The sequence below is a fragment of the Vanderwaltozyma polyspora genome, genomic scaffold, assembly GCF_000150035.1.
Source record: "Vanderwaltozyma polyspora DSM 70294 KpolScaffold1061 genomic scaffold, whole genome shotgun sequence".
In the NCBI taxonomy this organism is placed as follows: Eukaryota; Fungi; Ascomycota; class Saccharomycetes; order Saccharomycetales; family Saccharomycetaceae; genus Vanderwaltozyma; species Vanderwaltozyma polyspora.
In genome coordinates this window covers 126,650-144,359 of record NW_001834671.1, presented here as the reverse complement: position 1 = coordinate 144,359, position 17,710 = coordinate 126,650, and the positions used below count along the sequence as shown (strand labels likewise).

At 30.5% G+C, this 17,710-nt stretch overlaps 4 protein-coding genes, 1 non-coding gene and 1 further gene across 5 annotated transcripts, besides 3 other annotated features; 3 read left to right on the top strand and 3 right to left on the bottom strand.

Moving 5' to 3' along the window:
* Positions 1-860: 860 nt before the first annotated feature.
* On the bottom strand, positions 861-2,576 carry PXP1 (putative indolepyruvate decarboxylase family protein; the record flags this gene model as incomplete). Its single annotated transcript, XM_001645432.1, has 1 exon — positions 861-2,576. One exon carries the CDS (start codon positions 2,574-2,576, stop codon positions 861-863), a length of 1,716 nt encoding a protein of 571 aa, XP_001645482.1.
* Positions 2,577-4,781: 2,205 nt separating this feature from the next.
* On the bottom strand, positions 4,782-4,904 carry Kpol_1061p49 (uncharacterized protein; the record flags this gene model as incomplete). The annotated part of the gene is made up of 1 exon (XM_001645431.1): positions 4,782-4,904. One exon carries the CDS (start codon positions 4,902-4,904, stop codon positions 4,782-4,784), a length of 123 nt encoding a protein of 40 aa, XP_001645481.1.
* A 3,032-nt stretch (positions 4,905-7,936) lies between these two features.
* Positions 7,937-8,896, top strand: GTT3 (Gtt3p; the record flags this gene model as incomplete). Its single annotated transcript, XM_001645430.1, has 1 exon — positions 7,937-8,896. One exon carries the CDS (start codon positions 7,937-7,939, stop codon positions 8,894-8,896), a length of 960 nt encoding a protein of 319 aa, XP_001645480.1.
* A 2,228-nt stretch (positions 8,897-11,124) lies between these two features.
* Positions 11,125-11,541: a sequence feature (similar to hypothetical protein; correction of possible frameshift sequencing error~similar to Saccharomyces cerevisiae GLC3 (YEL011W)).
* Kpol_1061p47 lies at positions 11,125-13,242 on the top strand (the record flags this gene model as incomplete).
* Positions 11,543-11,605: a sequence feature (similar to hypothetical protein; correction of possible frameshift sequencing error~similar to Saccharomyces cerevisiae GLC3 (YEL011W)).
* Positions 11,608-13,242: a sequence feature (similar to hypothetical protein; correction of possible frameshift sequencing error~similar to Saccharomyces cerevisiae GLC3 (YEL011W)).
* Positions 13,243-14,966: 1,724 nt separating this feature from the next.
* On the top strand, positions 14,967-15,039 carry Kpol_1061trna8. Its single transcript has one exon. It is a non-coding gene; the product is annotated as a tRNA-Lys (tRNA).
* A 1,295-nt stretch (positions 15,040-16,334) lies between these two features.
* On the bottom strand, positions 16,335-16,823 carry MPO1 (2-hydroxy-palmitic acid dioxygenase MPO1; the record flags this gene model as incomplete). The annotated part of the gene is made up of 1 exon (XM_001645429.1): positions 16,335-16,823. The coding sequence occupies one exon, from the start codon at positions 16,821-16,823 to the stop codon at positions 16,335-16,337; it is 489 nt and encodes a 162-aa protein (XP_001645479.1).
* Between the last annotated feature and the right edge of the window lie 887 nt (positions 16,824-17,710).

Genomic DNA, 17,710 nt, shown 5'->3' with positions numbered 1-17,710 from the left:
ATGACTTTCAGTGTGAGATAATCCGCTTTTAGAAAAAAAGGAATTCCAAGGTCTTGGGGTAAAATAGAAAGAAGATTTACTCTACACACAGGTGGAGTACATTTCTAAATCTAATTGGATGGTACTTCTTGCATATCAAATCTCTACACAAGATAATACTCAAGATGATTACCCCATGATTGATAAATGCATGACGAGATCTTGGCGGTAAAGCTCCCAGTTTTATCTCTGTTCTGCAACTTGGCCAAATCAGGTATTGAAAATGCTATCTGGTACAACCATCTGGTACAACCATCTTGGATAACCATCTTCGAATAATATGTGACTATATAAAAATAGATTCAACAATACCTGTTACAGATATTTTACTTTGATGACATAGGAACAAACAACCGAGATTACTACCAATATTCTAAAAAGGCTTATACGACTGTTTAGATCGTAATGACTTCAATCCTTATATACTGCCGTTACTCGACATATAGGTATTCGATGAGGTGAAATGCTTAATGTCACCTGCAATTATGATTGTTATACAAAATAGTAAAATCAACGAGTTGTAATAGTAGAAACACATAAGTCATTGTTCTGTTCTGATAAGCGGAATATGTTCTTTTCCAAGGTACAAGATTACTACTCTAATACAACGTTAAATAACTGTAAAATTTGTCAAAACATAGGATTGCATTACTCTTAAGTTTACTTATATTCACCTAAATAAATATATAATTGAATCATTAAATATTATCAAGGACATTCATTACCAAAGTTGAGATGTTAAGTCTATTTTCTTCAAGTGTGACAAAGTTTACCATAATGATAGCTCACATATATCATTTTCTTGGATAGTAATAATAATTTTATAATCGTGCCTTTGTCTGCCAACCAAAAGAAAGTTTTTTCTGTTTACCAGGTTCTAAAATTACGTTTAAAATAGAGGTCTCCTTATTAACTTTAGATCTTTGAACAGCTAATTTAAAAAATTTGTCCAATTGATTTAAATCTCTAATCAGGTACCCATTTGCGCCAAGTCCCTTCCCTACAATGTCATAACGACAATCTTGGGTTAATGCAGTAGACGGTAGAGCTTTGTCTGATTTTCGTTCTTCAATTGGAACTCCCTTATAAATACCGCTATTGTTCATTACTATAATTATTAAACCTAATTTATTCCTTACTGCAGTTTCAATTTCCATTCCCGAAAACCCAAACGCTGAATCACCTTGAATCAATACTACTGTTTTGTCAGGTCTAGAAAGCTTTGCCGAGATTGCATAGCCTAACCCAACACCCATAGTTGCTAGATTTCCACAATCTAATCTATGTTGAGGATAATCTGTTTTAAATGAAATTCTTGCAATATCCATGGTGTTGGCACCTTCCATAACTATTATGGTTTCTCTATCATTTAATATTTTTCTCAAACTCCCATATACTTCATTATAATTCAACTGAGATGTTGAATGATTGGATTCCTTTTTCTTCAAGTTTATTTCATTTTCTTTGATCTTTATTTTAATATTCTCTGTTGGACCTTGATATCTCCATTGTTTATTCTTGTTAAATTTAATCAAAGATCTGGATAATTTGTCAAGGGTTACTGAGATGTTACCAAACAATGAATATTCCAACCCTTTTGAATTGTTTAATCCTAGATTGGAAGGCGAGTTGTCGATCTGAATAAATAATGTATTTTCATTCCATTTAGAGCTGGAACCAAAATGTAATATCCAATTAAGTTTAGTTCCAATCAAAAGCACTATTTCAGCATTTTTTAAAGCTAATGATCTTGCACTTGCTACATTGAGTTTACTTGAGTCAGGTACAATACCCCTGGCCATTGGCGTTGTAATGAAAGGCAGATTAAAATGTGTAAGAAATTTGGTCAATTTTTGGGAATCATCCATAGCACCATCTCCTATTACTACTAAACAATTCTTCTTATTCTTATTTATATTCTCTAATAAAAATTTCGATACTTTTGTAATTAACTCATCAGTTGGTTGATATTCAATTAATTTCTTAGAAATGGGTTGATGTACAATAGATTTGTCGATTACATCAGTTGATATAGTCGAGTGGAATAAATCGCCAGGAATCTCTATAAAACTTACTCCTTTATTTATTAAACAGGAGTTTCTCATTGCTTCATAAAAACATCTATCGATATTCTCCAAGGATAATTTAGCAGTAAAGTTGATATGTCTATGTAAAAGAGAAACATGATCCAGTTCTTGAAATCCATGTTTATATTGATCTGTTGACTCTATTGATCCTGTCAATACTATCAATGGCCATTTATTTTCTATTGAGTTATATATACCAGCTAAAGAATGAATTAGACCTGGTCCACCGACGGTCAATAATATACCAGGCTTATTATTTAAATAACCATATACAGAAGCAGCATATGAAGCAGATTGTTCATTTCTGAAGGAGATAAACCTGATGTTATTTGCAATAAAACTATCAGCTAATTCGACTACAGGAATACCTACAATACCAAAGATAGTATCTATGTCATATTTTAAAAGGATATCAGTGATATGCTGAGTGGCCTTTACTTTATCTTGCATGGTTTTTAGTTAGTTGTATTAGTTATAATGGGTAAGTAGATCAACAAATGAATGCATCAGCAGTGAATTTATCTAAGCAAAGTTTTTAGATCAGAACCAGATGATTATTTATATACGATTCAGACTTAGTCATATTAAAAGACATAAAGAGGGAAATGCTATTTGGAAAAAAAAGTCTATTAAATTATAGGGTATCTATCACTTTGTCATAAAAATGGACTAAAGGGAATCTAAGAAAAGCAAAATAAAAATCTATATGACCTATAAAAAGAAGAGAGAAAATATCTCATTTGATTCACACACACAATAATAACGATTCATTATCCATCCTAGAAACATATAAACAAGTCTATATATAGAAAATACATATATAAATACTTTTTTGATAATGTAAAAAGAATGATTCACTATAGTATAATAATAATAGCAAAACAGGATAATGAAACGATAGTCTAGAAACTGTAATCTCTTGATTTAGATATCTTTAAAAATCATGTAAAAATTCAATATTTTTCTTGAATTCATGATGAGCTTTCTCAACTAATTAAAGAGGAAAAAAACAATAAGAGATACTATTGTAACAAAACATCTCAACGATTGTAATGACTTCTATAAAAATGACACACACACATTTCATGAAGAAGCTTTACAAGATCAATGTTTGTTGTATCCTTTTATACCTATCATAAAAGTTTAACAAAAAAAAGTCTGTCATTGCTCATCACATTGGCGGCTACCAAATCATTTCGATCTAAATAAAAATTAAGAACCACAAAAAAAATAGTAAACAAAATACTATTTTCTTCTCTTCCTACTAACTATTCTGGGAAATTACCTTCGGGACACACAAAGAAAACACAAAAACCAACGGCAAAAGCAGAATAAAAAGAAAGAAATGGAGAATGAGTGGTCTTACCTTTCGAAAATTTGGACCAATATTGTGGTAACGGAGATAAGACAAAATAACAGAAAATGAAAGCGACAGATCAGAAAAGAGACTAACGTCAGAGAAGTTTCTAAACAAATAGAAAAAAAAACTATTTTTTTGTTTGACACATCTCTGATAATAATGATTTTGGGTAGATTAGAACTAGAAAATTATCTAGGACTAATTTCTATCCATTTTCACACACACAGGTAAAAAATTAAAGTAATAAAGACAAAACGTAATCTTGCACAAGCACGTAGCATACCGATATAAGTAAATAACATCGGATCCTTCATATAGTCAAAAAGGTTATATATAAAAAAACGACAATAATTAACTATTTGACGTTTTGACAGAAAACAGAGTATAATAATATAAGGTTTTTCTTGAGGTTAGTTAGAAAAAATCTTTAATTGGACTGACCAATCAGCGCAAACATTAACGACATGGGCGTAGCTAAGGAGACATATAGGGAGACCATAGAAATTGACATATAATTTATATTTGCAGAGTTTTTAAAACTGAAATTTTTTGGTTTTTATTAATTAGTTATTAATCATTAAGGATAATGAAAAAAGGGAAATAGTAAAAATAAGTTAAATCTGAACACATATAGTTGAGATACAGATTTGAACGGGGGTGATAAAGAAAGTATAACAAAGCCGAAATGTTGAAGAAAATAGATACGACACATTATGAGACACAACAGTGGTGGCTTTAGAAAATTATATTGTATAATTTCTTGAAACTCGGAATAAAGAGAAAAAAATCGAACTAGCAGTAACCAAAAATATTCGAATCTTCAATATGTTCGATATTTGTAGGTGGGTATATATTGAACTCTTGTTCTTGTCAGCATCTAAATAAGCAAATTGATAGAAAAATTTCAACAAATAAATTGGAAGGAAAAAGTATATATATAGGGCGACTTTATTACAATTTCCGTAGAAAATGTATTAGCAAATTGTTAAAAATTTGATTATTAAAAATGACTGACAATAGTAAAAGATTAAGTGGGATGTTGGAGATTAGAAGAAGAACATATTGGTGGACTAAAAAATATTTGGATAAAAGATAATTTTGTTGAAAGATTTCAACCGGAACAAAAAAATGTTGAATACAAAACTAATGACACAGTGAAGTTATCACGTATGAGAGTAGTAACATATAACTTGTAGCATTTCGAATCTAAGAAATGAAAAAAAAAATTGATAAAAAAAATGAATCTTTAATTTAAAAAGTTAAAGAACATTCATCTATTTATTAATTTTCAATTCTTAGAATCTTTGCAAACCTCTTTGTCTAGCTTGCCATTTTCTGTAAGCAATGGTACAGACAATAGCAATACCAGCTAAACCGACTAAAATAAAAACTAAAATAACACCACCTGGTAAAGTCATATCTGATTAATATAAAAATTCAATTAGAAGAATGATTGTTTCGCTTTCTTTTATGTTTTAAAGTAGTGTGTGGGTACAATTAAAACGAGAGCGTGTGTGCTTTCTTTAGGATAAAACAAGGAAGAATAAGAATTAAAAAATAGTTAAAGAGAAGATATCAATAAGAAAACTTTTAAAAGGAATATACAACAATTAAGTATATATAGTAAAAAATAAAATCGAATTTAATATTGAGAGAAAAAAAATCGAAATAATTGATTATTGATAGTGTTAAACATACGCAAATAGCAAGAAAGAAATTACATTTTTGCAATTGGGAAAATGAAATTACTTATATAGCAAAAACGAATAAGAGTGAGGAAAATAATAAAAAAAAATTTTTCGTTCTTCTTAGCTTTGGATAAACCAACCGTTAAGCTGTTTTTTTTTCTTGTTAATAGTTTATTGCGAAACAACTATTTGATAACATCATTAGAGAATCAGGGACAATAAACAGTAGAGTACAAACCTTTTAGCCAAACTGAAAAGTGGAAAAAAAAATAACAAAAAAGAAAAAAATACCTTTTATCTTATTCGAAATTAGTATAATGGCTCTCTCCTTCACTTCGTCAACGAATGAGATGAATAAAGGAAATCAAAGTGAAATGGATATGGAAATGGAGATGCTAGTACGGTTGCATTTACAGAACAGAACATAACTCTTGATAAAAGTAAAAGTATAAATGAAAAATTATTGCCCTCTTATGCAATAGAAAGTGGGAAGTTCAGACAAGCTTTGCTCTCTTGGTTGTAATAATAGCATATGAACTGTGTTAACTATACTTGTTATGTTGTGTTATAAGACCTTTGAGATAAAAAAAATTAAAAAAAAACGCGAGTGTGGATGTTGTTCTTGTTCTTGTTCTTGTTCTTGTTCTTGCAGTTGTCATTGGTACTAAGTTTTGGTATTGGTTGTTGAAAATATATGGCTTAAAGGGCACAAGATAGCAGAGTAAGTAGTGTTGATTACGTACAAATGCTAAATTTACTTTGAATTTGGTTGTACAAATGTAGTTATGCATAGTATTGTTATAACCGTTTGAGAGAGTTTGTTTATCATTAAAGAAAAGTGAAAAACGAGATGGAAGGACAGGAATCTATCTAGTGGTGTGTGTGTTGTTGTTATGCACCGGAATTGATAGAGCAGAGATATAGTGTTAGTTCTTTGCACTACTAATTATTTTTTGAATATATTTTTCTTATTTATAAGTTACCTAAAAGAACAACTGATAATAAAAATTGCCTAGAACATAGTTGAGAAGACAAGGCGAGGCATAAGGAAATTGTTGTATCTTGGTTTGTTTGTTAGGACGGAACAGGACGGTAATTTTTTAAAATTATATAAAATATTATTCAATATCTAAGTCTTTACGTGAATATGATTTTAATATGATGACGTTCGTAGCAGCGACAATAAATTAATTACCGCAGAAACAGAGAGAATAAGATATAATAATGGTTATCAAAAAAAAAATTGCTTTTACTATCTAATTCTGAGTTTTAAAGCATGTTCTTCTCTTACGTTGGATGAGCATGATGACGGAAGGAGAAGGAAAGAGGAAGGTGCAGATACACACACACATTGTATGTTTACAGCATTTTTCATTTCTTTTGGTATGTCAGGGTAAGGTGATGGTACCTATACGGGTAAAAAAAAAGATCATGAAATGTATGTATTTCAAGCAGATAGAAAGAAAGAAAGATTAATGAGTAAATGAATGAATATGTGCAGCATGCATGTATGAGTAACTAAGTTAGGGAAAAAAATTACAAATACTATATAGTTCTTAAACCTAATCATTCCAAATCCTTGTAAACATCTTCTCACCCAGCCGTGGGTTGGTCCGTCAATCGATTAATCAATTAATCAACAAATAAATCTTTGTATTTGAATAAAAGAGAAGTATAAGCTACAAGGAAACGAGTGACTGATGTATCGAAGTCAGTACAAGAGATGATTGTAAATTTTCAAGAGTCTTTTACTTACTTAAGTGACCCGGGCTGCTTTTCAATTTCCTTCTTTCCACGTGAGAAGCACATTTTATCATACCAACTAGCATCGATAGGATAGGACAAGACAGATTCAACCAATCTACTATTATGAGTTTAGATATATATATATATATATATATATATTTGTATGCATGTGTGTTTGATCCACCAACATATTTACACATACCCTATGATGAGTTCTAGTATTTGAATTTCAACATTTACACACATATTTCACAATGATTTTGAGTTAGGTCGAGTCTCTTATGTGTGAGTATATTTGTCTATTATTTACATTTTACTATTTTCGGACATCCTGCTATTTCTGTAAAATATTTCCACTTGAGTGAAAATGTTATTGTTTAAGGGAAAACAAAAACAAAAACAGCAAAAAATTATCAAAGTTTGATGGAATCAATATTGAACATAGTTAACCTGATATATTTTATTCAATAGATCCTGTCACTACCATCGTTTGATATCTGTTCAATGTGAGATGAAATTCTTTGAACCTAACTTGAGTCGAAAAACAATAACAATAATAATAATAATAATGGTAAGGTAGTGACAATAACAACTCCAATACAAGTCCAATATTTTTGCCTATTGTTCTGTTCCTTTGTTCATCTTATTATTATTGTTGTTGTTGTTGTTGTTTTTTAGACTCTTACATAACTCCCTTTGCTTTTAAATTCTTGAAATTATAATATTCTTGTTAGAGGAAAAATATAGAGATTGATAGAATGGATTTGATCTTTGTTTATATTCCAATATTTTGATCCAATATTATTGTTTTTGTTTATTATTGATTAAGAATTGGATTTAGATTTAAATTGGAATTGAAATTTCAAACAGTAGTTTATTGTTGTCATCTATTCTGCCCCACAAAATAAAAGTAAAGAACTTAACAATATTTTTTTATTATTTTTAGTTTTGGGACCATTTTTTATATAAAGATTATAATAAAAACACTAATTAATACAATAATTAAATATACAGAAATGAGTTCCCAATCTTCAGTTTTTCAAAAATGGAAGAAAACTGATCTATTAGACTTAATTGAAAAATTGAAAATTAACGATATTTCTTATCAAAGTAAAAAAACCACTTTGATTCAAATTATTGAAAATTATTTGAATTCTTTAGATGTGCCATTACTAGACATAGTGGAATATCCAGAATTGCAATCTTTCTATTGCTCGGATGATTATATTCCAAAATCAACAAAGAGAACTAATAATCATGTCGATGATTTATTAGTTAAGGCAGAAGAATCTGTTTTAGAGGACACCATGTCTTCAACTATATTGGAACAAAAGCCTTATGAAATACAAGAATCACAAGAAAAAATGGAATATATAGATAAAGAAGAGGAAGAAAAATCGGAAACCCCAGAAGAATTGGAACAAGAAAACTTGGATAGTAATAAGAAGAGAAATTATAGCAATTTAGATTTTAGCGAGTCAACATCAACTCAATCCTCATTTAAATTCAAGTTCGAAAATTATTTGAACGATATAGTTATTAATGTAAGAAGAATCAATGAAGACATCCAAGATTGTTTGTCAACTATTTATTCAGTTGCAATTATCCTATATTTAATTGAATTTTTCCACATAATAAAATACCTATTTGCGATATATTCTGTCGAAACTGATAAAATAGATATTTTTACAAATATTATACTATGGTTGTGGTTTTCCTTCCTATTACCATCTTTAATCAGTTACTATGTTAATTTTATTCGTTATGATCTTCCAACAATGGAAATGGACCCAATGATTTTTTCAATAACCAAGACATTAATTGCTTATACTTTAAACAATTGTAATTATTATTCACATAATGGATTTTTGATGACACCTTTACAAGTCGGTCTGGAGGTCTGGAGAAACTCCTTGGGTCATCTACCTATGATGTTTGGTATAGTTGGATGTCTATTGACTTTATATATCTTTTAAATTTGCGTTGCTATCAAGAAAAATAAAATAAAATATAAAAACTTTTTGTTATTTTAGTTATAATTTATGTTTATCCCTTTTTACCACCATCCTCTGTCCCTCAAGTTCCCTTAATGGAAGGTCATATTGGCATAGAGACCAAGACATAAATAAGTTCAGTTCAAGATTCAAAAAGGTCAGATCACATCTTCCTTCAATAAACAAGATATTCTAATTAATAGAATCTTTATCTTCCAGCTTTCAATTTGCTGTGTCTTCTTCGTCCATTCCCGATAGGTAAAACAGGGTACTTGTGTATATTAAAGAGTAGGTTTGTAGTTAATATAATGTAATACTAGTTGTTTGAACAGAAGCGAAATAATAAGAAAACCACATACATGCGTATATTTATTTATATATTTATATATATAGTTGAGGATAAAGATAGACATGTGTTATGCAACACTTGTATGTGTGTCTACGTATGCACATGAGATTAAATCGAATCTTTCTACCAGGTTGGCTTTCATCCCTCCCTTCCCTTCCCTTCCCCTCGTCCTCGCCCTCAAACGTACATCGATCTATATTGAGGAACGACCATCATGTCAGACAGGAAACAAGGTATTCAACAAAACCAACGCCTCCTCTCTTCGAAATGTCATCAGATCGATATCTCACTTGTCAGACGAGACAACGCCAGTTCCAAGAGTACCAACGACCGGCTGCTTGATCGATCTCTAATCTAATCTGATCGCCCTCAAAAAGAGTAAACTACACTGAACTGAACTGAACTAAACTAAACTAAACTAAACTAAACTGAACTAAACTAAACTAAACTAAACTAAACTGAACTAAACTGAACTCAGCACAGCTCATATATTAAGGAACATTAGCCGTTAGCTGTCTCTCACAAACCAAATCTCTCACAAATCGTCCCAACCCTCTCTCCCCCCCCCCTCCTCCACCCCATACAATTCCTTCGTTACAGCTCATAAAACGATATTACTTAGACAAGTTCTCCCACTACAACCACAACTATACTCTTACACTCACTGGCTGGTCTTCGACAGAAAGAGATGTAAGACAGGAAAACAAGAACATCCTACAAGATCGTCAAGTCAGTGTTCGAAACTTCAAATGCAACAAACAACATTTGTAAATTAATCAACTGTCCATCACACGATGGTTAACTTATAACATTAACGCATCCTCTCCTCTCTACATACATCCTCTTGAACTATATATGTGCTATTTCTATTTTGTTCTTATGACGTTAAAATAAAGAGACTTCACCACAAATCAGAAAAAAAAAAATTACTCTTGTTGACTTGACTGGTTCGAGCAATCACAATTCCAATCTTGTTTCGAAATTGTCAATGAGCCCCTCGTTTCGAAACTGGATATTGCTTAATTCAAGGAGAACTTGATAAAAGATATTATTAAACCATGTTAATTCTAAGAGAGGTCATAGTTTTTAAGTTAAACGCAATTGATATTTTGGGTTGTTAGCAAAAGAGGATTGTATGGGATATGATGGGATGGGATAAGAAATGGAAGGGAGCTAGTACGTGAATTTAGGCAACTTGTATTATATTTTAAGCTAATTGTCTAAACTGTTGTTGGTTGCTGTTGTCTCTCTCTCTCTCTCTCTCTCTCTCTCTGTCTGTTTGTTATATTATATTTTATATTTTATATCTTATCCTTTATTCTGTTGAACATCTGTATATGTATGTCTATATAGTATTTCACTTTTCATATACCTGCTTGTTTCTTGGTGAGATGGATGGCTGGGGAAGGGAAGGAGACTTGTTTTGTAGTGTGGATGTCTGTGGATGTGATATTAGTCTTGAAATCTGGAGGGAAAGGATTGTATAACATTTGAAATGGGTTTCTACTTGGGTTTTTTGCCAATGATTAAGGATATCTATCCTTAGTACCGTAATAAGTTTGGTTCTTCTGATAACTCGTCTTTTGCTTTTAACACATTAATGGTATCTTTAGCTTTATTTAATTATTAAATTATTTAATTATTTGTAAATATATATTTATATATATAAGGGTATGCTTTCAATATATTTGGTATTGGATTGTTAGGAATACAATTTGAATTGGATCAACAGTATTTTATTATAACCTTTTTTTATTTTATTTTTTTCTTTTTGGTCCCTAATCTAAGTACCTTATCTCGTTGTTAAGCTCTGCATATAGGTAACACAAGTCAATTCTTATTCAGAGATTATAATTTAAATATGTCAGAGGAAATTCCAGAAAATGTCAGAGGTGCAATTGAATTCGACCCATGGTTGAAACCTTTCGCTCAAGTTATGTCCGAAAGAACTTACTTGGCAGATCAGTTTAAATATAACATTACACATGCTACTCCAGATGGTCAATTCCAATCATTATCAGATTTCGCAAGAAATTCTTATAAATCATATGGTTTACATGCTGACCCTTCAACTAAAGAAATCCGTTATAAGGAATGGGCCCCAAATGCTGAAAAGGCATTCTTGATTGGTGAATTCAATAATTGGAATGAAGCTTCTCACCAAATGAATGGTAAAGATGAGTTCGGTAATTTTACAATTACTGTTCCACCTTTAGAAAAAGGTGATTTTGCTATCCCACATGATTCTAAAATTAAAGTATGTTCATTTTACCAAGTGTGAAAGAATATATAGATGGCCTGCTTGGATTTCAAGAGCTACTCAACCAGATAAAGAAACTGTTAAAGGTTTATGGGCCAATTTATGAAGGTAGATTCTGGAATCCACCAAATCCTTTATAACTTCCAACATAGTAGACCAACTTTTAATGAGAAATCAGATTCTTTAAGAATTTACGAAGCTCATGTTGGTATTTCAAGTCCTGAACAAAAGGTTGCAACCTATAAGAACTTCACCGATAACGTTCTACCAAGAATTAGAGATTTAGGTTATAATGCTATTCAATTGATGGCTATTATGGAACATGCTTACTACGGTTCTTTTGGTTACCAAGTAACTAATTTCTTTGCAGCTTCCTCTCGTTATGGTACCCCTGAAGAATTAAAAGAATTAATTGACACTGCTCATTCCATGGGTATTTTAGTATTATTAGATGTCGTTCACAGTCATGCCTCTAAAAACGTCCAGGATGGTTTGAATGGATTCGATGGTTCAGATCATCAATATTTCCACTCGGCTGCCTCAGGTAGAGGTGAACATCCTCTATGGGATTCAAGATTATTTAACTACGGTAGTTTCGAAGTCCAAAGATTCCTATTAGCTAACTTGGCCTATTATATCGATGTTTATCAATTTGATGGGTTCAGATTTGATGGTGTCACTTCGATGCTTTACTTACATCATGGTGCTGGTGAACATGGTGGTTTCAGTGGTGATTACAATGAATACTTGTCAAAAGAAAGATCATTTGTCGATCATGAAGCCTTAGCTTATTTAATGTTGGCTAATGATTTGGTTCATGAATTATTGCCAGAATCTGCTGTCACTATCGCTGAAGATGTGTCTGGTTATCCAACTTTATCCTTACCACGTAATATGGGTGGTGCAGGTTTTGACTATAGATTAGCCATGGCTTTACCAGATATGTGGATTAAGCTATTAAAAGAAAAGAAAGATGATGATTGGAACATGGGTCACATTGTCTTTACATTAACAAATAGACGTCATGGTGAAAAGGTCGTTGCGTATGCCGAATCACATGATCAAGCTTTAGTTGGTGACAAGACATTGGCTTTCTGGTTGATGGATGCTGCAATGTATACCGACATGACCGTCTTGAAGGAACCATCTCCAGTTATTGACCGTGGTATTTCCTTACACAAAATGATTAGATTGATCACTCACTCATTGGGTGGTGAAGCTTATTTGAATTTTGAAGGTAACGAATTCGGTCACCCTGAATGGTTAGATTTCCCAAGAATTGAAAACAATGACAGTTACCATTATGCAAGAAGACAATTTAATTTGGTTGATGACCAATTACTACGTTATAAACATTTGTACAACTTTGACAAGGCTATGCAATCATGTGAAAGATCACATCAATGGTTGAATACTCATCAAGCGTACGTCTCCCTAAAACATGAAGTTGATAAAGTGATTGCATTTGAACGTAATGGCTTATTGTTCATCTTTAATTTCCATCCAACACAAAGTTTCAGTGATTATAGAATTGGTGTAGATCAACCTGGTACTTACCAAATCGTCTTAAACACTGATCGTGAAGAATTTGGCGGTCATAACAGAATTGATGAAAATACTGAATTCTTCACTACCGATTTGGAATGGAATAATAGAAGAAACTTTATTCAAGTTTATATCCCAAGCAGAGTCGCACTGGTTTGCGCTTTGAAAAAATAAGAAGTATTCTATATGAATTGATTTAAACTTACGAAATAAACCGGTGCAGTAGTGCAAATATATATATATGATATAGTTAATAAGAACGACATTTTTGTATATTAAATTGATAAAATGACAGTAATGCGATTGGTCTTACCAGACACCATCCCACTCCTTGTTGATTTAAATGGAATTAAAAGGTTGGTTCAATTTTCTAAATACAAATTGAAATGATAATCTGTAGTAGTGGAAATCCATAATGATTTTTTATTTTTCATATTGTTATTACTTTTTAAAAATGTATAATAGCCTACAGTTTTTTATTCCTCAGAAAGCAGAATATATAGCTTAATTGATGAAACTTGTGCATCAAATTACGGAATATTTAATTGTCAAAGTATATATAAATAGATGTAAAGTTTTCAAATGTATTAAAATTTTAGCCCTACCATAAAACAGTAAAGCTATAATATGGCTAACCTTCAAATGATTGAAAATAACTATTCCCTTCGGAAAAGTTAGTGAAAGTGGGAAATGTTATTAATAATTGTTTAACCTTACATCAGTATTTTTTGAGTTTGAGCTGCCACATTCTAATTCAATATTAGTAATTGTGACGGTTTTTTTTATTACCAATATGGAAACATCGGCAACGTATGTGTCAGCAATTTTAATTCTTAAAAGCACACAGATCAGTATGACGTTGTGTCAGAATTATGAGGTAACACGTGATATAAACGTATTACGACATTATTCATATAGGATAAAGAAATGTTACTTTACACGAAAGTATTACTGACGCTGAAAACTTTTCCAACACTGTATATAAGAAATGATGAGATCTTAATTGATACTTATCATATGTACTATATTCCCATGTGTATATTTTATACTTTAATACACTGGATCAATATCAACTTATTAAGAATGTCCTTGGAAATAAATAAAGAATCTATTACTATGAACGATTCGGTAGAAAAACCACAACATGATTCTCTACACGTTGATTTACAGAATGATAGAATATTAGATTGTGAACCAAGAAAACTCCAAACTTAGAGAAAAATGTGATTAATTCTGTAATATCGGTCTTATTTTGGTCCTATTATGTTATTACTTATATATATATCATGTTATCAGTGCCTATATATTATATTTATCTTGAATCTAAATCTTGTGACTAGATCTCTTGACTTGTTATCCTTGTTATTCGTCTTGCCTATAAATAACCAACTGATCTATATATTCTTCAACACGTATCTTATATGTCAGAAATTATGAGATGACGTAAAGTCATACTCATTAATTCAATATTAATAAGGGTGAAGAATTATATGAAACATCATTATTAATAAGGGATAAAGAAATGTTTATAATACGAAAGTATTTGCTTCTGACGTGTCAATAATATCTAAACATTGTATATAAAGTCTGGTAAGATCTTAATTGACACTTATCATATGTACTATATTCCCATGTGCATATTTTATACTTTAATACACGGGATCAATATCAACTTATTAAGAATGTCCTTGCAAACAACTAAACAATCTACTATTATTAACGATTCTGTAAAGAATCCACAACCCTCTGATTCTCTACATTATATGTAACATTTCTTAAAAATTCTAGTTCATACTGGAAGTTAAGTTATCCGCATAAAAATTTTGACACGTGGATAACATGTGCAAATCATGTCCTCCTTATGTTTTATTACCACTAAATAAAAACAAGAAAAACAAGCCTTGTTGGCGCAATCGGTAGCGCGTGTGACTCTTAATCACAAGGTTAGGGGTTCGAGCCCCCTACAGGGCTTTCTTTTTTGCTCTCCTTTTTTATATAATAAGTAGATTTCTTATAAAGGATTTGTTCGACAGACTGAAAGATAAAAGAGTAAAGAAGTTGGTTTACCTTTTAGCAAGTGCCCATTCAAAATACTAAATTCCACCTTCTAAAATATGTTTGATTAGATAAATAAAATTAAGATATATAATATTATAATTAATGTATTGTTCTATTATTTGTATTATTTAAATTTATGTTTTTTAGGAGATTGAGAGCTTTACAATTCACTAGCAAAAAACAATAAAAATATTTAAACATTATATAGTTGAAACGAGTAAATTCTTGCCAGAATAATAATTAATTTTTTGCAGTTTAGCTTGACATCAGACTATCTCTAGATATATTATGTAATAGATACATTACTATATATCACCCTGTATATATCATCTTTGAAATTCCTGGCCTATTTATATTAATTAGAATTATTTTGGTATGCCATTTATTTTATATATTGATGACGTTAATAATTGGACTAACGGGCCTTTGAATCAAAACCATCCATATTTTAACATTCTCTAAGTGTAACTGAATTTTTAGGTTATTTAATTGATTCTCAATCAGGTTAACTATAATAATTTTTTTGCTTGTTTTTCAAAGGATCGTAGAATTTATTCTGACCTATTAATGTTGCTGAGGATTGAAATGTTTCAACAGTCCGGGACCTCATCAAGATGACAGTAGAGCTAACTTAAAAAGTTAAAATCGAAGATGTTACCTGTTTAACAATAAACTAGATTATATTGACTTTGAATCTACTAAAGTTCGATAAAGAGTCAAAATGGACACCCCAAATACTGTTTAGAGTATTTAGGATTCACATCTCTGACTGTTGAGTTATATTTTTTATTGTACGATGCCTGTGACAGTTTATTTGGATACCAATGATTTAATAATTCTTATATGATCTAAATCATTTAAAAAATTAATTCAAGGATTTGAATATTAAAAGATTTAAGTTAATACAGTTAGAAGTATTATTTCTGTAATTGAAAGAACCCCACCAAATTTGATAGTTAGTAAAAATCACTGGTGTAAGAAAAGATAACTACTACTGTATAATTTCATGATAAATTCATCACATTTCAATTATAGTTAATTATAAATAAACATATAAACGATCAAATAAAATAAAATATAAATAATTTGGTGCCATATAGTAACATTCTTAAAAACAATTTTCTGGAAATTTTTTGAAAATCTACTGTTAAGCAAACTGAAGTTATAAAAGAATTAAGTTCAAAAACAAAATTATTATTAACACAACATTATTTTTTCATATCCCTTTTCAATTGTAACTGCAGTTCATTGCAAAATCCCAAAACGAATAAAAATTCGAATAATATGAAATAAGGTGCCAATACTAGACTTTGAACTAAATTGTCAAACAAAGCAGGTCTATTTCCTTCAAAGACACCATGACCCATGAACTGGAAAGCCCAACTAAGTAACCAAAGACCAATTTCAAATTTAAAATCGATTGAATTATTCTGAATGAAATAATTCATTACAAAAATCACTGTAGATGCTAATAAACCAACAAGACGATGCAATAAAAAATAATAAAATGCATAGGTAACCATTAATACATGGCCTAAAGTAATTCCTGTGCTGCCTAATTTAACTCTATTTAGCATCATACAACTGGTTACGAAAATAGTAGGAACAAAGAAAGAATGAATGGTAACATTAACAACATTTTGATGGTAACGTTTATAGAAACCCAGTTGTTTGCGTAAATTTAATAAATCTAACATTATTATAGTATTAATGAAGTATTCACTTTAATAAAATACCCTTATATCTATATAAATGGTAGGTTATGAAGAAAGAGAAGTAGCAGTAAAATTATTAAAGGTTAAAACTACTAGCAAATGGTTACTTCTGAATTCAGATATACACACATATATATATATATATATATATATTAGCCAATATTTTGTAATTAAGTAACTTAAACCTTATTTGTCCTTATATAGCTCGTTGTCCTATATATAAATACTTATGTTGATCTACTGTGCGAACTCGTATGGTTTAATAGATACCAAAGGTAATAGGAACCATCAAAGTAAGTTTCCCAGCATTACATATAGACATTACCTTTATTCTATAGCTTCTTTCAAGTAGTCATTATACAAGAGTTCAGAATACTATAAGTATATATAAAAGAATAGATGAATTGATCAAAATGTTTGGTGGTATGGTCTATAAGGGATTTTTTGTTAGTTTAATACGATCAAATTAAAGTCATCAATCCAGTAGTATCTACTCCAACCAAGAAAGAAAGATAACATGCTAATTGTTTTTTCATATTCTCCAACTAAATTACCAAATATATCGATATCAGTTCCCATTCAACCTTCTATTATACTTGATGGATGGTTGGATGGTTGGATGGTTGACTTAAAAAGGTTTCTTAGCTTCGTTGTTGTTATAGATAGCTATACCTAAAACACAAGTTAAGTCACGTGGCCGGACATATGATATAGAAACAACCCTTAATGCCGTTACTGGAGGTAAAGATATGTTGCTATTAGTGACCGTTATACCAATGTATGACACACATACACTTACACATATGAAATGATTGGATATATGGATATATCTTGCCATGAGACATTTGTATCCATATTTTTTTAAAAGT